Consider the following 24,179-nt stretch of genomic DNA (forward strand, 5'->3'; position numbering starts at 1 on the left):
CAAAGTCATTTAGTTTGAATAATCTTGTCATACCTACTGGAAGTAATTAAAACACTTTCAGCACTAGCTGGAAGAAGCCTATGAAAGTTCTTCTTCTTCTGACATTGTCCAACAGATGAGAAAATATTAGTTGTGGTTAAGCCTCTGAAGTGATCTGAACTTTTGAATTTTTCTTGTCTGACTAGAGAGCACTCTATAATCTTTTAGCAGAATGAAATTTGATTGAAATTGTATTATGCCATGACTCTCCACTGTTGTAACTCCATGTGGAAACTATTTTTTAGAAAAGTACTCATAGAATTGTAACTTGAATTGAAATCACATTATCTGATTAGATGGGAGTTGTTAAAGCTAAAGTAAATGCTAGCTCAGGCTCTAATCAATCTAAGTTTCTCTTAATTACAATGCCCACTACTTAATCTACTTCTAACACAATGTTTTGGTCAACAAAATGTTTATTGCTTTTGCTTTCAGTGTAAGCGCATGTAGGCCAGACATAATTTTTATTTCTTCATTCTTCTTCCATTTCAAACTCATAGCTATGTAGCTGGAATTTTCTAGGAAAATGTCTTAAACAGGAATCTTCAGGAAAAGTATAGAAGAGAAGTGAAAAATTGATAGATTGAGAAGAATGTATACTAGTTTTTAATGAATTTCAGATTATATGAAATGTACCATCTCTTACCACAAAAGGTAAATTATATGAGAAGATAAAATTAGAGCTTTCAATTAACAAAGTCTGAGTAATTTACTAACACTATGAAACTACATGTGCTGTATAAGTCTGCTGAACAGGAAAGACACATTAAAATTGAATATAAATTGTGAGCATTTGATTCTAATTTTATGTTAAACATGTGTCCTAGTTTAGGGCAAAATTTGGGAGAAGACCTCCGGAAGGAGCCCCCAGAAAGCAAACCCCCCACGGCCCCTCCCCCACCTGGTTTGGGAAGGATTTCCTCAGAGAAAAATGGAAAAAAACCTGTTTATTTAACAAGCAAAAACACTCCCCAATACAAAAAAAAAAAAAAAAAAACAAACAAACAAACCCAACACCAGATGACAAAACCCTTTCACCGTTCTGAAGAGATGACAAATTCAGAAAGTCTCTCCTGGGAGTGGTTGCCCAGCTATCAGTCTCCGGCGCTGGGGATGGCTGCTGCAGGTCACAAAATGCAGACTCTCAGTGTTTCTTGATGTTTCCCAGGTCCAGGTCCAGAGCAGGTTCAGATGATATTCAGGAAGGGGAAAGGGAAGGGAAAAAGAAACAGTCCAGGGTAAAAATTGGACTGCCTAGCTAAACTAACTAATAAGCAAAAGCAAAAGCAAAAGCAAAAGCAAAAGCAAGCAAGCCAGCAAGCAAGCAAGCCAAGCCAGCCAAGCCTCTCCTAGACACAGACCATGGGGGAAGGTGAGCCGGCTGATAACAGGACAAAACAATCCTTCACTTTCAGAGTCAGTCCTGAAGGCACAGAACATAATATCAGGCATAAACAGAACACACGATTTGGGATACAAACACCATACTGTCACCCTAGGAGTGTTCTTTACCATGTTTGAAGATGGTCAAAACAGACTGAAGATGGTCATTAATTTCACTATGTCCCTGTAGACATGAAGTTAATTGGTGTTGTGACTGTAGTAAAGCTGTGAGCAAAAATATACTTTATTAAGCAACGTATATCAAGAAAACAAATACAGGTTTGTGCTGAGCTTAACATGAGAGGTCCTCCATTGCCCATGTATCTTCACTGGATTCCACAGGCTTGCTTGACATTTCAAATCAGAAGTATGACCATATCAAACTTCCCAATGTCCTATTTTCTTGTGGCACTTTGAGTCTTCCTACCTGTTTTATATTAAATCTCACTAAATTTCCTTAAAATGAGAAGTCCATTTCTGGATAGAGAGAAAGAAAGAATAGAACTGACAGTTACTCTAGTGCATGCTTCAAAATTTCAGGGAAAGGAGTAACTCGCAAGGGAACAGTCCAAGTTACAGACCCTTTCCTGGCTGCATAAACTTGACACACATAACAGCTGAGTGCTGGTAACCCTGTCAAGTTATGTACCACTGCACATTTACTTTAAAAATCCCGCCTAAATTACCATTATCTCTGCAAGAGATTCCTTCAGCCTCTGATTTCAGGAGTTGCTCACAACCACAGGAAACAACTGGTTTTGTAACTGTGAGGGTGAACATTAGCTGGACCACACTACTTTTCCCAGTGGCATTGCTCATAGGTTTGCAATGTCACAGAGGAATGTCTTCCAGAATTCTCTGCATGGTCTATGGACTCCTCTACAGAGCTCAAAGGACTACTAACCTTGGTAGGAGGATTAAGTAATGATGTGGCTTTCTAGAAAAGGCCGCAGGTGGGACATATCATCTTCAGCGTCAACTCTCAGCTAGGAAACAACAGGTATCAGGTAAATGGGCACTTGGTAGTTTTTTTCTGCCACAGGCAGACACTACCACCAGTCCACATTCTATTCCAGAACTAGTGATGTAAAATCACTTTTTTTCTGAAATGCTTTTGTAGTATTGTCTTATTTTTAGCTTCTGTTGGTTAAATGCATAGTTTCAAAAAAAGCCCAACCAACCAAAACCAACCCAGCTCTTACCTTTTAATTTATTTAGCAAATTAGGATATTGATTTTGTATCAAACTGATTTCTTATGAAGATTTCTGTTCCAAGTTCTTCAAAATAATTTCTGCTTGTTTTTGTCTCCTGGTAAGATCAAAGTACAGTTGACTAATATTGTCCTGAAACACTTCTAGTAACTTCAGCTTTTATCTGTCTCATGAAGCAGATGATTGATGGCCCATTATTTATTACTCTGTTCCGTGGTGTTTCAAGGGTTTCCTTAGAAGGTGGTAATGGCTGCAAACAAATTTTTAATTTTGATGTGTGCTGCATGCTCAAACATCTGACTTTGTAGCATGTAAACGAAATGATCACAAGGTCGGGCCAACTTTCTTTCAGCAATCTTTGGGCCTTGATGTAAAACTCAAACACAAGAAACATATTCATGTCTTCAGAAATAAGAAGTCAGTGTTCAAAGCTGGAGACTTTGTTAGAAAATGAGCCACTCAGTTTAAATATTTAGTGTGACCTTAACTGTTTTAGGTAAATTACATTTCAGGTGATGGGATGCCCAAGAGTGGAATTCAGTAAGATGGGCTTTGTCTTAGAAAAACAACATATTAATTTGAAAATTATCAAGAATCTAGTAACTATACTAAAGACAATGCAAGAAATGTCCCACTTTTTCCTTCTGTAAAACAGGGATCAAGCATTTCATTCCTCTGATGAAGCCAACAGAAAATGTACTAATTTAGTTTCAAAGAGCCTCAAATCAATCCAAACAATTTCTATTCCCTAACAGCGTAAAATTTCTGATGGGAACACAGCTGATTTTCAAATGAAAGGCACACGCATTAATTCAATCAGAAGTATGAAAGCCAGAATCCTTCAATATTCAGTTCTAAGATACCATGAGTTTGAAAACTTTCCATTTGCTGTTCCTAAATCCCCTATTTTTCTTATTGTTACACACCTGAATGTACCTGCCTTTGGAAAAAATCTTAAATTCAAGTAAGTCTGTAATGGTGCAAACATTGAAGAAAAGGGGGAGGACGTAGGTTTGCATACCTGGTAAGATGCTGTATTAGCTTACTCCAGCTGTAATTTCTTCTACCTGTAAGACATTTGTCTTGGGTTTTTTTTTGATTTTTTTTAGTATGTTGTGTTGCTTTGGTTTTTTTTTTTATTAATCAAAACTTTACTCTTGGAGTTAGACAAAGTAATTTATTGCCTGAAAGCTTTCACAGTGATTTGTATTTCACAAGATGAATTGACAGTTTCATAAAGAAAAACAAAGTTGTGGGAAAAAACAAAAAGCAGTAATTTTTGTCCTGGAAAAAAATGACAGCACTCCATAGGTGCCTTTTGATGTAAATGCGCTTCCTTCAGGACATGCCGGCAAGAACTCTGGATGCAATCCTTGGGCTCAACTTGTGCTTCTGTCCCCATTCCTGTGCAGCACTTAGATCTGTCTGCAGAAGAACACAGGGTCTTCTGGCAGCTGTTAATTACACAGACTGGAGCATAACCTCTTCCTTGTAGGCTGCTGAAGCCATGGCAACCGAAGACATTACACTGAGTTATTTATCAATACAGACTCTGCCTCCAAAGCTCCATAGAAAAAACAGTGACTTGAGCCATTCTCTCCATGTCCTGTGACACTGAAGAATTTTAAGCTTGTGAGCTTTGTTTTTTCAAGAAAAAGACTCATGTAACAGATACCTGAATCTTCTTGCCTCTCATTACATGATTTTAAAACTTGCACTTTGCAATTGTGTTATTTTAATCAACAGTATGCAACATAATGTATGGCTTAACTATTATAAAAGGCTGAGCTAGTAAAAGAGCTGGCTGATTAAATGTGAAGCAGAACAGTCTTAAATATGAGTTATGTTCAACAACCTTTCTAATGAAAGCTAGAGAGAAAAAATTGGTGGCTTTGGTTTTTATTTCTTTCCCTCTAGGATGTTCAAGTTCACACAAAATAAAACATCACTGTTCATTTAACCACAGTATTGCATAGGGCTAAAACATTGTTCTATGGTTTTAACATTTAAACAGCCTAGAATTACATCTGCAGATGACTGCTTGTGCAATGTCCCCATCTTAAACAGTTCTGGTCAATCAAACACTGCCTTCTTTGATAAGAGCTTAACAAGCTTTACTGGCACCTAGTTCTTTGCAGGATGATAAAAATAAAAATCTGGCTCAATGTATTTTTAAAAACAGGAAATTAGGACTGCTCTAGACTTTTTAAAATCTCTTAAATACTTAGTGTGATTTTCATTTATCCCCAGACTTCCACAAGAGCTTTTCATTTATCCCCAGTCTTTCACAAGAGCTTTTTTTTTTTGTCCTTATTTTTCTCCTTTTTTTGGTTTTGTTTTAGTATCACAGACTGCTGTGTTAGGATAAATTTGTTAGAAGTCTCTATTGCAGAAGTTAGCAACAAAAAATTGAAAATGAGATTGTATCTCAAATACTTGTAACATTTACTTACCATCGCAATAGGAAAGTATCTCTCAGTAAGGTGCAATATTTGGCTACAGCTACTTAAGCAATCTGAAGGAAGTACTAATTTTTAACTCAGCAGGGAAGCTTGAAAGTAGCTGAATTTATTTTCCATTTTTCTTTAATTCACAGGAAGCAGCAATACATTTTAAAAATGTTTATTCAGCTTCAGGTATCTCTTCTAAAGATACCTGTGGTATATTTGATGCACATCTTCCCTCATTACTTCAAACACACTTAAACTTGGAGGTAATTTAGGACAAGACATAAGAGCACTTGCAAAAAATAAAAGCAAAGATCTGTATTAAAAATTTTTAGGCAGGATAAATAGAAAAATATTCTGTCTTCCTTTCACTACAAATAGTTTCAGCACAATACACTTCAAAAAGCAAAATAATCAAGCCACAAAGTCTAAGTGAATTTCTAAAGCAAACTTGACTTAAGCAAGCCTTTCACCTGTGTTACATTTCAGGGATTGGGCCCACAGCAATAGAGAAGATAAAGCATTCCTGAGGCAGATTGTTTCAGGTAATTTTGCACCTCACTTAGAGGGATGGAGGAAGGAAGGGAAAACATTTTACCAAAATTAAAAATCAAACATTGCAATGCTGTCTCCCATGAGGGCAAACAATTGCCCCTTTCTATGGTAGCATCTCCATTTATGCCTGCTGGCTAGTACTGACTGTCAGTATTAGCTGCATGAAGGAATATATATCCAGTGGGATGTGGGGAAATATTAGCAGTGGTGTCCTGCTGTCCCACCAGGACCTTTCAGTATTCCAGAGATACAAGGCACTTGCTGGGAAGGCCTGAGATCTGCCATATTCAGTGATACAGGTATGCCACACTTTCTCTGTGATAATTCCAAAAAGGAAATCTGATTTAAAATGTGACATCTTCTGGCTACATTAAGATTATTCCTTTGCAAAGCAGGATTTCACCCTCTCATTAATATGCTATATTGCAATACTCTAAGTGAGATATTTTTACAGTTGTGAAGATATGTTTTGAAAACGACACAGACAATACAAGTTATAGTTTTCCACACAGAGTTAAAAAAGCTAATCGGAGTCTTCATCATCAAGGTATTCCTCTGCATTACTCAATGTTCGGACTGTACCTGCAAAGAAACAGAATTTTAAAAGAGTACTGAAAATACCAGGCACAGAGGAAACAAGACTGACATAATTCACAGAAGTGATAACCCATGTTATCCTAGATTTCTGGAACAAGAAAAATTAGTAAGTTTAAAATGAACCTGCTCAACTGTTTTGAGAAAAGAAATCTAAGTGAAAAAAAATTATTCTCATTTTTAGGAGGAGGAACAGCAAAGGGAGAACAGGAAGAGAAGAAATTGCAGAGCCCTGTGCTGAAGGGGTCATATTTTAATAAAGTACAAATTACATTTCTTCTGTACATTTGTTGTGCTCCCCTGTTTAGCAGCACAATTAACACAATTTTTTTGCATTTCTGTGATATGATTTTAATAATTATATTTTTTTAGAATGTACTTCAGCAATTGACATTTGAATACCTGTCTGTACATGCAAAACATAAATCTGAACAGTGAAGTGGAGACAAAGTAAGCTTCCTCCAATAAAACACTTTTAGAGATGGACTATGATAGAAGTCTTATGTAAACAGGAACAAGGGAGAAGACCGCTGATATAGAACTGAACCTCTGAAAAAGAACAATGTTTCACATCCAGACATTGGAAATACTTAAATGCAGACTCCAGAGACAGAAAAATTAGATTAGTGAAAATAACCAAGAAAATACAAAATGCAAGAAAAGTATACAGATCAGTGGTGTCAGAGATATTATAAAATGCCAAGTTGAGACACAAAAATGAACAAGGATGATAATACTGAAACTGCAGTTAGACTGAGAATATCAGCTGTTGTATCAAGGCAAGCAAAAAAAGACAGGGAGTAAAATTACTGGAGACTGGTGATAGACAAGGTGACTAAGGACGAAAATCAGTTACTCATTGAAACAAAATTAATTTAAAGGGAGTGAAGAAGTAGATTAGTTATGTAGATTAGTTACTTAGCATCAGGAAGTAAAACATTAGTATAATTATTGGGACATCAGAAGAGAGAAAACACCTGTACCAGGTGCCTACAATCAACATGCAAAGATGAATGAAGTGTTCCAAATACGGATGAAGTAACTTTAGGAAAATATTATATTATATATATATAAAATACATACATATTTAAAGTATTATATACATATGAATGAAAGTATGTATATGTGTAGACAGAAATGTGTATATATATATGTATATATGTACACACACACACACACACAGAAGGACATCTGCCCTTTTTTACAACTGCTTTTGTAAGAACCAAGATTGGGAGTAATAATTTGCCAGTTTTCTAGGAAATCCTGATTTTACCTCTACCAAAGAGCAGAACAATTCTGTTGCTGCAATTGCTCTTTCTGACCTTCTTAAGTTGCAGTCAGCTATTCCTCTATTTAATCACCATAACCTCTAGGCTCCTGCAGGTTAGCACTCCCTCTGTTCTCACTAGACCTGAAACAATGCAACTGCTGTACTGCATATCCCACCAAACCCAACTATAACCCTGCCTGTATTTTAAAGTGATTTCTTGTTTTACTTAGAATTTCCACCCTTACTTCAGCCTCCTGAAAGCTACAGGCAATAGTAGTTACACAATACTGAACAATTCAGTCTTTAGCTTTTTAAAATAGCCTCTTTAACTCTTTTGGACATGAACACTATGCTATTAGGAGAGATGAAGACAGTGGGAGCCAGTGAGACTATTTTAATTAACACTTTAAAGCATTCTTTCTTTATTTCTCAGACAGTCACTCAGAGACACACAGAAATAAGAGAGCAAAAAAATTTAGCAGTAAGAAAAGGAGGATCATATGTTGGTGCTTGTTTGGCTTAAGTTTGGAAGAACACACAAGCCTATGGAGAAAGACAGGACATTACTTTATTCTTGTACCCTCTCCCTTGTGGTATACTCCATCCTTGCTTTCATTTTGCCTGAAGGGCCTGTCTTCTATTTTCATATCTTCCCTTAGTATTTTCACACCTTCTGAACTCTTTTGCCTCTTGCTAATACAAGGTGGCATTTTGTGTGGAGTCAGCAGCATGGCATGTGATAAACCATCTTCCTATCATAGCTCTAAACTAACTCTCTCAAGCAAGCCCTTCCAAACACAATTCTTAGCCCATGTGCCTCCCAAATGGTTTTTATGGCTATCAGTATATTGGTATTTGGCTAAAGCATTAATTCTCCAAAAGTAAAATTATCAGAAAAACAAAATCAAAAATACCTGCACTCTGCTTCTTCTTAAGCAAGGAAGCACAAGCTGCGTTTGTTGCCATATCTAAAGCCAGTTTCTTCTCATTGTTTTTCAGATCTGTTCTTGCCCCTTCATGAAGAAAATTTTCATTATGAATCACAATCTCAGTTATTTCTCAACCAATGCCATTATGATATGACTTTCACTAATGTGGGTAGAACAGTAATGGACAAGGGAATCTGAGCTACTGACTGCTCTGAAGCAGACCAAAAGCTATGGATGCTCTTGCATAAGCTACACTTGTTTAGGAAACTTGCTGGCTGCTCTTCCTTTTTAAGAAGAAGATGTCATTGCTGTTCTGGGGTTTAAGTGCCTAGTTTTGTCTGTAAAGCAGGATGAAATTATTTTGACCTGGTGAGATGTCTACCTTCCACAGCTGCCAGAATTTTTTGCAAGACTTTTCCTGCAAGTCAGGTAAGTGAGCTGGCTAAAGACTGTACCTGAGTTAAACAGAAATACTTAAGACATACAAATTAAACATTCAGGAATCTAGTCTGTACACAGATTGTTGAAACCTTGGTAAAGATCTTTACCCTTTTCCAGCAGCATCTCTACAATATCTGCATAACCTTTCCATGCAGCAGCATGCAAAGCTGTGTCTCCCAATTTGTTCTGTGGAGTTAGAGGGAAAAGCAACAGGATTAAAATGCAGCATAAAACCTTTCAGCTTCTACCAAGGGTGAGTAACATCACACCTCTACTCTTAAGGATCAGTGGATTCAACCTACCTGTTGGTTTAACTCTACGTTTGCCTGGGTAAGCAGGACATCTACTACATCTGCAGAAAATAGGGAGAGATGATAAGAGAAGAATTTAGTGGAAAGGAATTATGCTATTTTTGCATTCACTGTAGTTAAGATTCAATGAAAGACCAATCAAATCAGCTAATGAAAATCTGTAAATCAGACTGCATTGGGCAAACAACAATTAGTCACAAAAAATGCTTCTGCATGAAGTACCCCAAATAATACCACAGTTCTTTTTCATCTGTCCTTCTACTCTGCTTCTAAGTTACACTAATGAGCATGCCTGCTTCAACAGCAACAAGAAAACACATAGCACTTGGATGGAGCTGAACCTACCTCCTAGCCTGATTTTTATTAAAGAAAAAAAATAGAATTACATTGAAAAAAACTTGTCTTTATTATTTAGCATTGCAATTTTATCCATTAGCCTAACAAACATAACAAGAAAACTAGAGAACAATAATTCCAAATTAATGCTCTGATACCTTTATGGCCTCCATGGCATGCCCAATACAGAGCTGTGTTTCCAGCTTTGTCTAACCCATTGACACCAACTCGATTATCCAAACACTCTCTCAACCAGCTCAGATTGCCTGAAAGACAAAATCAGTTTTGATGATATTTTTTTGTTTGGAAAGTTAAAAGAACCATTACAAGTAAACAGTACTTTCTAAATGGTGTCAGTCATCCCATGAACTTCTGAAGAAAGGAAGTGATTAGGAGCAATATTTATAATTCATTGAATAACAAGCCATACCTAGTCATAGCAAATAATGACAAAGTCATACTAAGCCATACCAAATATCTTTTCTTCCATTCCCAGAAGACCTTTATATCCCTATGTAGTTCAATGGATGGTACCACACTTCCTCTGTGTATAGACAGAGTGGCAAATCCACCAGGCAGTATCTCACCTTTTCAAAGCTGTAAAAATTAATAACTTGCTCAAGACGCAAGACAACCAAAACAGGCAGAACATTTTCATTCTAAATATTATATTATAATTATTATTATTATATATTATATTATTATTGTTATTATTATTGTTCTTATTATAGTAGAAAACAAGCAAATCATCCTTTAGCATCACACAACTAAAACACTGAACATACCTCGTTTGGCAGCTTCATGCAGTGGATTATCAATAGACTCTGCTTGCTCTGCCACTGAAACAAAAGAGTAAATTCTAACTACTTCTGAAACATGTATTTGAAACCTGTGTGGAAACAAAACATATTTGATTCCAAATTGAAAATATATTTGTGAGTGACAGACCAGTGAGATGAACTTTGATTTCCAGTTGATGGGAAACTAATTCAGAGAAAACCTTGTGAAAACTTCAAACAGCATCACATTGCACAACTGGTCTAAATCAGAAGATGTGGTCCTAGTACTACTTGTTCTTAAGGTCCGCAAAAGCTTCTGTTCTGCTTATACATGGAATTTTTGCAAATGTGCGGATAGACACACCACCCCTCCCACCCTGGTCTAAAATCGAAGCTTTACAAATAATCTCAATGGGAACATGAATTAATACATTGTTTGGTTTATTTTAAATATTCACTTCAATATTCAAAAGAAATTTGAATGTAGATATGAAGCATGTATAAATTAGTCTTCTTGCATATTAATAGTGCATGACCTCTGATCTCTGGCAGGCAGCAAGAGTAGAGTCAGTTTGGAAGTTGATGTAGCCTCAAGGACTACACCACATATTTATATTAATATATTTCTACCAACTACAGGGCAGAGAAACAGCGTATTTTTACCATAATGTCTCCTACTGAAGAAGGGACAACATGAATCAACCTAAGTCACATTGGCAGCTGTGATGCAATCTGTCATGAGACACTGCTACTCTGCCTGCAATTCTTGGCAGGACTTGGAGGAATTGTGTTGTATTGTCTGAACTCATGGCTTTTAAAAGTGATTTTAGTTGAATCTGAAAAAGCAGTTTCTATTCAGTCCAAACATATATGGGATATTTAACGTGGTGCAAACACCAAGAAACTAATGCTTTCTGTGGGAGAATAAAAAAACAGCAAAAGGCAAGCAAAAGTCCATCCTTTATATCCAAGAGTTCTTCCTTTCAAAATGGAGAGTATCTCAGTATCTGTTAAGTGCATAACCAGAAACACGAACACTCAGCAAACTCAAGCTATCCCTAGGTTATAAAAACAAAGGACAGCTTGTCCTCTGCTGAGGTACAGTGATAACTGATACTGCAGATAAATGTATTCTGAAATACATGGTGGAGTACTGTTGAGTAGCAATACTGTGGTCTATTTTTGAGATGATGTCTTTTTATTTAGTGATTTCCTTTAATTGTGAATGATCTTACCAAATAAAAATATTCTAGACTTTACCATAGTTGCTTGGAATTAGTCCAGTTCTCCCTTTGCAAGTTCCTTTCCACCAATTTGTGTCACTCTGCAGAGAAAATGGAAAATATTTTAGATGGGATATACTGCATCTCAGAAGCATTCAGTCCATGTGGGATGTCTTAGACTTACCATGTCTGAGATGTAAATGATATCTCCTTCTTCAAAGTACAGTTCATCTGGCTTAAAAAAAAAAAAGTAAACAAATATATTTGAATGTGTGTATGTAGGAAAAACAAATGCCTGGATAAGTCAGAATACATTCATCTCTTCATTCAAAAGAATGATAACTCAAATCCTCTATCACCAAGACAACAGTCCTTAGTTTGACTTGCTTACAGCTAACTTTCTGGATCAACACAGGAAGACTTTCTAACAACACAGCAAGACTGCAGCCTTTCCAACAAAGCACGGTGCAAAAGAAGCAGTGAAATATCTCTTATGTTTGTTAACTTCATTTGGGAACTCTTTTTTGTTGCTCCCAGTTCTCCAGATCTCTTAGGTCTCAACAATCACTGCTGTCTTTGGAAGAAATAATAAATTATTCAAGATTTCTGATCTTTAATTGTAGACAACTGATACTACAGAAGAAAGCATGCTGCTTTTTAACAGAGCTGTTCTTAAAAGTGACTGATGATTAATCAGACGGTTTTATTCACATTAAGAATGACTATCCATCAACAGTAATAATAGCAGAATTGAAGAAATATTATGGACAAGGTTAAAAGTAAGACACTCAAACCACTGAAGTCTAGATGTACTTACCGTTCTGGGCTCAAACGTATACAGGGCCCTGAATACTTTAACCTGGCCTAACAAAAAAAAAAAAAAAAACAATTAAAAAGTCAGTACCAGTACCATTTCTTTAAATGTAGCCCTTAAATCCAAATACATTCCTTTAAGCTTAACACTGGTTGCAGAATGAATTTGTGCTATACCTCTATGAAAGAAAATCATGATGAAAAGACTCAGCAGCCTGAGTTTAAAAACCCAGCAACATGGGTTGTGAAGAAAACCGGCCACCTGATCAGTTACATGTAAGTAGCCTCTTCTGCACACTTAACATGGTCTTTATAGCTCACTGGGCAACAGAAGTGTTGTCATTGATTTCTAAGGAAAAGAGTAATTTCACTCATATATACCCTCACACACTCATACATGCTGTATGTACTTTTATTACTAACATCAAATCTGTCAAATGACAAAGAATTAAGAAGAAAGAAACAAACCAATGACCAATGTCACCAATATGTTCTTACACTTACTTGCGGTCATTATTAGAAAAATAATGCAGTAACACAGAACTCATAAAGAAAAATGACACATGGTCACAAAGTCCTATTTAATGTACAACTGATGTCCTGTTCTATTCAGATGCTTAAAATAAGGCATAGGGTTTGCAATTCCAGTAGTGGCTAACAGATTTTTTAATAGGGCACTTTGGAACTGACTGACAGCAGCATTTAAGTCAAGACAAAATAACTTTAATGAAGAGAGGTTCAAATTAAATTGCATAAACTGCAAAAGAAGCTTCCCTACAAAGATTATTTTTACAATTCAAAAGGTACATTTTAAGAGCATGAACAGAAAGTACAATATAAAAGAAACATGTATGTTATGTAATTTAACTAACAAAATGCTGGAGTCCATTGAACTTACTAGAGGAATATATTAGGCAGACTGTTCGGTATTATTTACTTTTAGGTATCTGAAGTCTTAAGCATGTAGGTTTATTTACTTTTAAATGTTCTAAACTTGCAAGTGTAGGTTACACACAGGTTCTTACACTCTTTGTGTTTATACAGATTAACTTGTATAAAATTGCAGAGTTTGATCCATTAGGAGAATGTGTTACTTAGGTCACATTAGGTCTAGGCTATTTTGTGTCCTCAGAGAAACTGCTGAACTTACTACCAAAGGCCATACTGTAAAATAAAATGTACACATGCAATGTTTCATATTGTTTATTAAATGGAGATGAGTGAGGAAAGATTGAGTAGGTCTCAAGAATAAGCCTTTACATTTCTAATTAAGAACCATAATCTCTAGAATTTTGTATTTTTTTTTTCTACTAGATGTAGTTTTTGTTATCCCAGTATCTAAAATCCTACCCACAAAAGCGAACATTTTAGGAAGTTAACTTAAGGGCTTTAGCAATGACATTCTGAAGGTGAATATGCTGACCACCTGGAGAAAGGAGGATGGTAGCCAACTGCAATTTTGCAGCATCCCTGAGGGTGACTCTTAAACTATATTTTCAAATGCCTCTGGATATTCCCTACCAACAGCAATGCCAAGGCACACTTACCAAGGCACAACAACTAAGCAAGACATTTCTGCAGTTCTCTATTCTCAGGCTTTTTTGTGACTAAGTGTATGTAAAATTACAAAAATAAGATGAATCTGTGTAAACACATTGCCAAGTACATGTAGATACTGTACATATTTGTTTTTTCCAATATGTAATTGCTTCTCCCAATTACTAATTTTTAATAAGAGGAATTCAATTTGGCTTTATTGGTTGGTTCTCTCTTTCACACAGCAGCCATTTCCTAGACATAGAAGGTCCAACACTTCTCAAACTTTGTGCCAGAAAGAAAATATTTCCAACTGCGGTAACTGCTAAAAAGAATGAAACCTGAGTGATGTTTACTACCTATACAGAGATGATGAACAAGAACAGCACACAGTAATGCATCCTGGACCAAAGAGTTTGAGCATGAAATGTGAACTGCAGCTGTAGAGAAGTTAAGCAACAATGACAAAAAAACAAGAAAGGAAAAAAAGAAAAGAACAAGAGATGACACAACAGGATGGAAGACAGGAGTACTGACCCTTCTCCTTGGCTTTCTCACACAGAACACACAAAAACAAAAGACAGAACTGTCCACTAACAACTATGGAGAATGCAACAATCATGCACCGATTTTCAGTGTTTAATGTAAGAGGAGGAAAGAGGACAACAAATGGGAAGAGTAAGAAATATTAAAAGGGGAAATAAGAAGATGGCAGAAGACAGGGAAAAAGGAGAAATGTGCATTGGTGTGTTTCATGTGTCTTTCATACTAACGTACTGCTTATGTGCCAACAGATTTTCTAAAGCTATCACTCCTGTGGAGACAAAGAAGACTGGAAATACTGATATTGATTACAATTATGGCTAGCACATTGTTTAAACAAAAGGCAATTCATTGTTCATTTGTCTGTGTTTTTTTTTTGTAATTCTGTAAAGCTGAAACAGAGAGTTACTTCCCCAAATGTCCAACTGTGGTGTCACAGACAGACCGACACATGCTAAAACATTCTTCTGTGATGAAATACAAAGTACAGATCTCCATCTATAGAACTACAGGTCTCGTTAATATTAATTTCATAGTACTTTATATTGAAGTTAAACACTACTCATTACTGGCACCAACCTTAAAAATGTCTTGATAAAAAGATATTTAGCCTGTTTACTTTGCTTCATTTAAGAGCTTAGAACAAGAGGACTTTAGCATTTGTAAATTTTGATTTTTTGGTACCAAATTCTAATGCAAAAATACAGTCCAGAAGATTAAAATAAAATGTTAGCATGCAAAGGGCATATTAGACTTGAATCCTCATTCTGAAAACACAGAGAAATTGTACTTTATTAGGCACATGGGTACCTGTAATCACTGGGAATACTTTTATCTAGCAATACCTATCTCTAGGCATGCAGACAGAGTAATTACTGGCAGTAATTTTTGCTTTGGAGGACACAGAGTTAGAAAGCACCTGAGTTCTTCCTCTGTTTCCACTTACGACCATCTCTCTAGTACAAACCATGTTTCAAGATTCTGGAAGGATGGTGAACCAGTAATTAGCACTGATTTGAACTTAACAAAGTTGACTGACTGTACCTCCTCACCACATACTTTTAAAGTATGAAGTGACTAGAACACAGAGCACATGGGTTGAGGAATTTTTGCAGGACAATGGACACATTCAGCAGATGCACAATCCAGCCTTCTGGTAACAAAGTAGCCAGTTCAAGGACCAGGGACAGTGAATCCTTGAAGACAGAAGAGTCAGCCAGAATCAGCAAGTTGACAGCAAAGTTTGGGAAAGTGAAAAAAAAAGAGGACTAAGGGTGGGCCAGACGACCACAGCAATACCCGTGTAGAATTAGGTGATCCAATTAGCATTAAGTCTTATATGCGTGGACAGTTAGGATTGGTCAATTATGTATTAGCTAGAGGGACGTGGACATTATAATATATATATATATATAATATATATAATATGTATAATAGGTTTCTGTATAATAAAGTTGGCTTCACTTGATTACATTGATCATGATATGATGTCCCATTTCTGATCCTCCGCACCGCACACGTACTTTTTTAAAATTTCAATGCACCAGGCACACATGAATTACTTTATTCTCAGCATGATTAATGAGAGGAGTATCCCTTTTAAAAGAAAAGTACATGGAAGCACAGAGCAGTGATATGTCCCACAACAAATCTTTTCTAAGCACAGGGACAGATTCAAACGGGTCTTCTTTTCAGTCCTGTTGTGCCCTGGTCTGCTTGGTGGGTTTAGGGGAAGGTTATTTGAGTCATTTAGAGCAGTGTACAGGAGAAACAACAAAAATCTTCAATAACAAACCTTTACATGCAAATTTTCAGAACATTAAGGTAGAATTAGGTACTTGGCAATTTTTAAAGCAAAATCCAGACCAAGTAAGGCACTTCAGAAACTTTAATTTAGCCAGTTTTAACTTAACCAGATATACAGCATTTACTAAGGCCTTGACTGGAATTTTTTTGTTTGGTTTACAATATATTTCCAGAAGAAGTTAGGAGAAGAAATACAGAAAGAAAGGATAATAATAGATAAAAGAAAGGATAAGAATAGGTCCATCAACACCCATGGACCTAGTGACAAGACTAGCAATTCTGATGTCCACATCAAAGTGATAGTCACAACCTTGAACCATAGGGAAAAACCCATAAAGCATAAAGTTAAATGTATTATCATATGCTCAGGTTCAGGTGGGAATGCCCAGGTATCTCTGAGGGGGGAGCAGAAATTAACACTCTCTGCTATCTCTATGGATCACCTGCAGTTCTCTTTGGTGGAAGGCTTCAGAAATTGGTCTCGGGTTGGGGTTTTGGATGGTTTATGGCACCTTCTAAGATACGGCATCTGCCTTTCAAGTCAGCATAGTTGAGTTGGTTATACCCCACCAGCAGGGATAAATACCTTCAGGCTTAGTGTAAATGTCTGACACCTTCCCGGCACTTCCCCACAGAAGGGAGTTTTCACACCTGATCCAGTTGAGTAAGGGAAGGCCTGATAAAACACTTATAGGCCTCTTCCCTTATCTGGCTCAAACCTCAAGTTCTTGATAAACACGGGTTGATTTGTTGAGGTCATCCTCAGGTGCTCATGCTCTCTCCACCTGATCTTCCATATTATCAGCAAAGCACAACCTGCTTTTTCAAACTTGAGACATTAATCAGTAATATTTCAGTCTCACAAATCCCAAACTTTAGTTATAAGACTGTCTTCTCCCTTCCTATGGAATTTTTAATAAACATCTGCAAATCAACTACTTGACAAGCAAAAAATGTAACTTATTGTACATACCAAACAGATACAAATACTCAGTATACAAACCTCCCTAGTCACAACTTGCCAAACCCTCCCTTCAGCAATGCATCACGGTAAGGGGGTCAAACTAACTCTCTGTGACTAGCAACATAAACCTAATGTCAGGTTGGGCCGACCCCACACCCTTTAATTTATTGCGAATAACTTACCTATAAACTCCTGCAGCTTTTTCTGAGGAACAGAAACATGCAACTCATAATTCTAAGATGACCCTTTCCCCGCTAAGTGCATAAAAGCAATGAAACAGAGAAACTAAACAGTAACAACAGCTTAAAAATGCAATTTCTGATAGGTACTGAAGAGACATACCTGCTGTGCTTCATAATGCAAAATAATAAAAAGACTTCACAAAACCAAAACACAATTTTCTAAAAAGACTGAAAGATTTTTGTTTTCTTCTTACAACTTTGAGGTTTATTTTTAATCAATTGCAGTACCATTAACAGAAGACTGCTTTCAAAGAAGTGCTAAGTAATGAGCACAGCAACAAGGAGTTGCTGTTTCTCTCATAGTGACTTTTTTTTCCCCCACTTCCTTTCTGTTCTTTTACTCCAGCTTCTCTAAGCCGCCACAGACATTAGCATTAAAATCCCCTCTACCACCAAAACATTCTCCACTCTCTCTTATTTGCTTTCAACGCACCTAATGAAAAGCTAAAAAAGAAAAAAAAACCAAAAAACCGACCTATACTTGCTTGGTATTACTTACCTAGGTATTTGTGTTAGGTTGAAATTTCAGCATCAAAGGAGAGATAATGAAATTTCATTAGCTGTCAATTAATATTATTTCCTCAAACAAAAAACCACCCCAACACTGTTCTTGGTTCAAAACACGCATATTTTAAACAAAATAATGATGGTGATAAGTCAGTGTTCACAGGAGCTACCAAGGCTTGGCTCCCCTGGAGTGATATGAGTCTTTTGTTAGCATCTGCCATAGGGAGCCATAATCAAATCTCACTGACTTGAATAAGGTGCTGTTAATCAGATATTGATCCTGATGCAGCATGTTTTCATTACCTATATTAAGACTGAGTAGCTCAAGACTACCATAAAAATCAGAGTAACTAACTCAAGATGAACTGATGCACTGCGTGTCACAATACACTGTTAGTGCCCACAGTACACAGAGGGATAATCTCTGTGCTGTAGAAAATCAGGATTGACTATGGTAATCTACAGTTAGTTAAAAAAAACACAAGTCTATCAACCTCTTAAATGGCTCAGCCTAATCCTGGGCTTTCATCAGCCACCTTTCTCCTTGCTGCCATAATGCTGGTCAGAAACAGTTCAGAATCAGTTACTCAAGCACCAACTTGATTGAAAACAACTAATTTGAACCCCTACCTGTAGCAAATAGCCCAAAAGGTGAAAATATGCAAAGTCTATTCCAATACCTGACAAACACTTTCAGTGATGAATTTTTCCTTAATACTATATCTTAACTTCCACGACACAACTTGAGGCCATTTTCTCTCATCCTATCACTTGTCACTTGGGAGAAGAAAAAAGCACACATCTTTGTACAACCTCTCTTCAGATAGTCATACAAAGCAATAAGGTCTCCTGAGCCTCCTTTCCTCCAGGATACACACCCCCAGCACCCTCAGCCACTCTTCATTCCACCTACTCTCCAGACCCTTCACCAGCTCCACTGCCCTTCTCTGGACTCTCCCAAGCACCTCAGTGTCTTTTTTGTAGTGAGAGGCCAAGAACTGGACACAAGACTTGAGGTGCAGCCTGACCAGCACCCAGTACAGGGGGACAGTTACTATCTGCTGCCCACACCACTTTTTATGCAGGCCAGGATGCCAGTGGACTTCTTGGCTACCTGGGCTGGCTCATGTTCAGACAGCTGTTGACCAACACCCTCAGGTCCTTTTCCTCTGGGAAGCTTTCTAGCCTCTCTGGCCCAATACTATAGCATTCAGAATTAGAAAACAAGGTGCTTTACACAGGTACAAAAAAAAGTATTGGAAATACTCTTTACAGCAGTGCCGTTTGTACATTCGTATTTTGCACACAGACACAGCAGAGTTCAACACAGCATTTAAGGATTGCCACAATGGAGACAGAAAAAGGTGGAGTCCCCAGTGTTTAGAGAACCATCTTCAACTTCTAAGTAACGCTTATGAGAAAGGGGAAGTGAACACAGAGAATACATGCTGTGGGAGGGGGGAAGGGCATACGAAAAAATGCAAAGGATAGACTGGTGCCAGCCTAGATGACAAACTGAGGTATCCAGGAACAATCATGGACTGCACTAATCAGTATCTGGAAGGGAAGGAACAAAGATCATTTCGTTACAGAAAATCAGAAGTAAAAATATTCTCACAGAAGATATAAGTGAACACAATGTCACTGTCATAGCCTGATGCTGAAATCTTCCTGAAATATTATCAATTTTATTTTTATGAATACCAGCATGCCTTCAGTTGCTGGAAGCTTGCTGGAGGTCCCAGCAACTTGCAGTAATAAGAGGGTTTGAGGTCAGAAATGAAAGTTTATAATTCATACTGAAAGCAGACTGGGAACTGTTTAATTGTTTATCTGACATTTTTCTCCCCACAGACCTGATGATTGCAGTGTAACTCTCCACATTCACATGCTCAAATCTTCCTAGCTAACAGAAACCTTTCTCTGAGTACAGAAGAAACCCAAACCACCATCACTTATGCCAAATTTAAAGCCTACTGCCAAGGCCTTAGGCATGTGACTCAATGTGAGTGTTCTGCTCCTGTGAATGCTGTCACAGCTCTTATTTCACCTTAGAATTGGGGTGAACTTGTTTATGACTCAAACTAAGTATTTATGTCAAGAATCCTACTTTTAACTCTGACAGCTACTAATGGGAGAAAGTCAACAAAACTGCATTGAGGTAGCAACCCTTTATGTGAAATCCTTATGTTTCCTCCTGCCTCCCTCTCAAGTGCAGTAATTTAAAACTCTAATTTCCTTGGCAGGAAGGCTGGTGTTTCACCATAAAATATAAATGTGTCAAGTCTAGGCCAGGATCAACAAACCTTACTGTGAATGTGAAAGTAAGGTTTTAAAAAAATATTGGTACACCCCTTTCATCTCCCCAAAAGCTTTTGCTGCACACTATATAAGGCTCTAATAAGAAAGACATCACCAGACAGCACTCTTCAAGAAAACACTGCTTAAGTAACAGACAACTAAGCAGAAGCCATTAAAGCTCGTCAAATCCAAAGGACGGAATAAGCAACCTTTGTAAACAGGATTAATATCCAACATGATATGAACTCTGCAAAGAATAATGTAGTTTGAGACATCAACAGATTTCTTAAAGATGGAGAGGAAACCCTACTCTTGCATAATGCTGACAGAAAAGTATGTTTCTGCTATTTTCAACATCCACTCCATTCCATTTTTGATAGTCTAAATAAAAACTACAGCTAGAAAACAGTAATACAGAGTTACATAAAAGCAAAGCACTTCTTAAAAAAAAACCCTCAAAACACTATAACCTAAAAGACTAGAGACTCTATAAACAATTTTGTCCCCTTACCCAAGGGCTGACTACAGACCCAGAAGACTAGCTCAAGTGTTCACAAACACAATTGTCTAACATATGTTGATGTCAAAAACATCTCTCTGTAACTGAAATCCTTATGTCCTATGCACAGAACAGGATTTACAGAAAAGCAATCTGTCAGAAGAAAAGCCCTCATATACTGAAGAAAATGACAGTGGCACAGGTAGTTGGTTTTCCTCATTCATATCAACTCTTTTCCCCACGTTTTTAAAGCACTAATGTCCAAAATCCCTGAATTGAGCAGTGATAATGCAGTGTTTTAAAAAGGATATTTATTTCACTATATATTTTCACTTCCCCACCAGCAAAATATTTCCCTCCTTCTCTGTCCAATCTGCACTTCTTATTTCCCCAGCACAGAGGAATGGATGACAGCAACCAATGTCTGGTTTTCTCTTCTGTCTGCCTTGAACTGTAGTAATTCATCAGCAATGCAAGCAGGCTTGCTGTTTCCTGACAGAGCTTATAGACTTGATACCTAATAATCACTGAAGAAAAATCAACAAAGCTTGGCCAAAGGCACCAAGATATTCTAGCAAATGCAGTCAAAATGCCACCAAAAGAGACAGCCTTCCACTGCTGTAGAAACTATGTCACCATATGCAGTTCCTATATTTATGTCTTTAAATAATAGGGTTATTTATCTATAACCCTAAGAAATTATTTTACAGTATCGAAGGTGTATTATCTGTATTCTGCATTATCTGTATTCTGTATAACATATAGAAGTCAGACATGCAATTGCGGAGATATTTTTAAGCATGCTAGAAGGCAATCTCTTTCAGAAAATTACTTCAAAAAAAAATCTAACACAACAGACACCATAAAATTTTCTCTCCTCAAAAGTCAGGGATTTGGAAAAATTAATCTTATTACCCTTAATCAGCTCTGAAAGACATTAGCAAGACAATTTTACTTTCTTTGTCTTCCTTCTCCTAAAAATTTCCTTTTGCTGTGTCAAGCACTCATGCTGGTAAACCAGCTCAGCAAGTTCATCAGAAATAAAATAACCTTACGCAGACATACAAATAACCAAACATAAAAAAGCTGAGAGTATCACTAGCTTGTCACGTAACTAAATGGAACAGAAAGGGATGGTGGGGGTAGGGAACCTGTCCTTTTGATGATAGTCTGTATTTTATCAGATCAAACACACCACAAACTGCACCCCACAAAACTACGGAGACACCTAGTATTACACAGAATATGTCTGAGAGCTCTCAATCTGAGAGCTCCTCTAAATTAGGCAGGGCTATAGCCTCTAACTCCTTAAGAATCTTACATTAAATTTAACTCATCTTCTTGAAAAATAGAAAACTGAGTTACCAACGTCTTCGGAAAATCCCATTTTTCACATATATTCAGCTGTGAAACACCACATCCTTTCAGAAGCCTGCAGATTTCCTCAGTACTGATTGTTTTCAGTAAGGGTCCACAACAGCAATGCTTTTATTACTCTCTTTTTCATTTCAAGTAAGCTGTTTTCAAAGAAGCTTAGCAAACTACAGGGCAGAGGAAATTCTTCTGAAGATGAAATTGCAGACAGAGAGCTTTAGCAGATTTTGCTTCTGCAGGCAGTATGAGACTAATGGTTTAAATGGTCTAAACTGTTTCTGCACTTACTTGACTTCAAATTAAAAATTTGTTTTATAATCTGTCTAGTTAAAATACTCAATTACACTAAGAATTAAGTTTTTTTTTTTTTTTATATTGGCATTTCAAACAGTATCCCAAGTGCAAAAAAAATTGAAATTTGAATGTAGTTAGTGATCGGATAATCCTGGTTTGGGAGATATCAACTCCTCTTATCTATTTAATTAAAATCACTGTGGATTTTTAATTTCTAAGTAAGAATTTAAGCTTATCACTGACCGATGATACAAAAACATAATAAATAGCCATTAAACTTTCCAGATCAATTCCTTACTTAAAAAACCCCTAAACCCTAAAGGTAATGGTTAAATTTGTGACAGAATAATGTGTATTTACCTGAAAAATGCCATTTCTATTCTAAGATTTAAAACTGTGCAATTTCCAAGAGTTTTTCAAATTATTTTTAGTAAAAGCTATGGTTGCTATTAATTTTCTTAGAAAACCGGCTTTGGAGTAAATTTTTCTGAAAAAAACACAGGAGCAACACATTACACATTGATTACTAAAAGCACTAGAACGGGTGATGTGCACACCTGAATTTCGAGGAGCACATTTAGAGTCTGGCTGTTAGGAATCCTACGGGAAAACAGTGGATTCCATCTTTGAAGATGAAGAATGTTGCATGAGACTGTACTACAAAACTGATTTTACACGTTAATATATTGCCAATCCGTGCAATCACGAGGCAAACCTCAGAGTATTTCAGCACTGTTAAAAGGGCAAAAGGTTTCCTGTGCATTTCAAGCTACGCAAGCAGCTCCCGGACGGCCACCGCCGGCCGGGCACGCCACGCCACGCCACGCCACGCCACGCCACGCCACGCCACGACTCCAAGTGCCATCGCTGGGCACCACGGCTTCGTGCTGCAGACAAGCAGGGGGGGCAGGAGGGCTTTGACAAGCCCGCGGCACGGGGAGCCTGTCCCCGGGCGATAGCTCCAACTTGGGGGCACTCGCGAACCTTCTCCCGAGCTAGAGCGGGCACGGGGTCCGGTCCAGATACGGCGTCCGGGGACAGCCCCCTTTGCTTTCCAGCCACGGGAAGGGCAGCCCTCCCCGCCGACACCAGCCGTGCGGTGCCGATCTTCATGGCGGCAGGGTGCGGTCCGGAACGGAAGGCCGGCTGTGCCCGCTCCCACCCTCGCCCGGGCTCTGTTTGAGAGCGCAGACCCGAAACCCAAGCCATTCACGTGTCAGCAGCAGCGGGCTGCGTCGCGCCTCGCACGGCGAGGACGGGCCAGGCCGCTCTGTCCTTCCCTCACCTGGCTTGGCCGGTTTAGGTGGCGGCTTGGACATGGCTGGCCTAAGCACGGACGGGGGAGCGGCGCGACGGCGATCGGCTGCCGGGGCGCGGGTCCCCGGTGAGAGGCGGCGGTGCGAACCCCGGCAGTCCCCGGGCACTGCACGGGAGCGGCGGCAGCAGCCGGGACGAAGGGCAGGTCCCCGGCCGCTCCCTCCCGCCCCCGCCGGCCGCGGGCGCTGTGCCAGCCCCGAGCGGCACGCGGCCAATCAGCGCGAGCCGCGGGACGAGGCCCCGCCGCTTCCCGCTCCGCGCTCCGCCCGGCCGGAGAAGCCGCCCAGGCGGCTGGGCCGGGGCCGGGCGGCCCGAGGGAGGGGGTGGCTCTGGCGGCTGCGAAGAGGCTGCTCTCGGGAAGTCGGCTGGGGCGTCGTGCGCTTGGGACCGCCCTGGCTGGGTGGCGGGCGCGCCCCGCACAGCTCCGTGACAGGACGTAGGAGGGGGGCGCTCCGCCTGCGCGG

General features: G+C 38.4%; 1 protein-coding gene across 1 annotated transcript; it reads right to left on the minus strand.

Moving 5' to 3' along the window:
* Positions 1-3,796: 3,796 nt before the first annotated feature.
* On the minus strand, positions 3,797-23,931 carry OSTF1 (osteoclast stimulating factor 1). The gene is made up of 10 exons (XM_053932094.1): positions 23,684-23,931; positions 12,337-12,383; positions 11,704-11,754; positions 11,557-11,620; positions 10,303-10,356; positions 9,676-9,783; positions 9,173-9,222; positions 8,978-9,056; positions 8,415-8,513; positions 3,797-6,218 (listed from the first exon to the last, which is right to left on the minus strand). The coding sequence occupies exons 1-10, from the start codon at positions 23,715-23,717 to the stop codon at positions 6,160-6,162; spliced, it is 645 nt and encodes a 214-aa protein (XP_053788069.1). The 5' UTR covers positions 23,718-23,931; the 3' UTR covers positions 3,797-6,159.
* Between the last annotated feature and the right edge of the window lie 248 nt (positions 23,932-24,179).

The sequence above is a fragment of the Vidua chalybeata genome, chromosome Z (genome assembly GCF_026979565.1).
Source record: "Vidua chalybeata isolate OUT-0048 chromosome Z, bVidCha1 merged haplotype, whole genome shotgun sequence".
Lineage (NCBI taxonomy): Eukaryota > Metazoa > Chordata > Aves > Passeriformes > Viduidae > Vidua > Vidua chalybeata.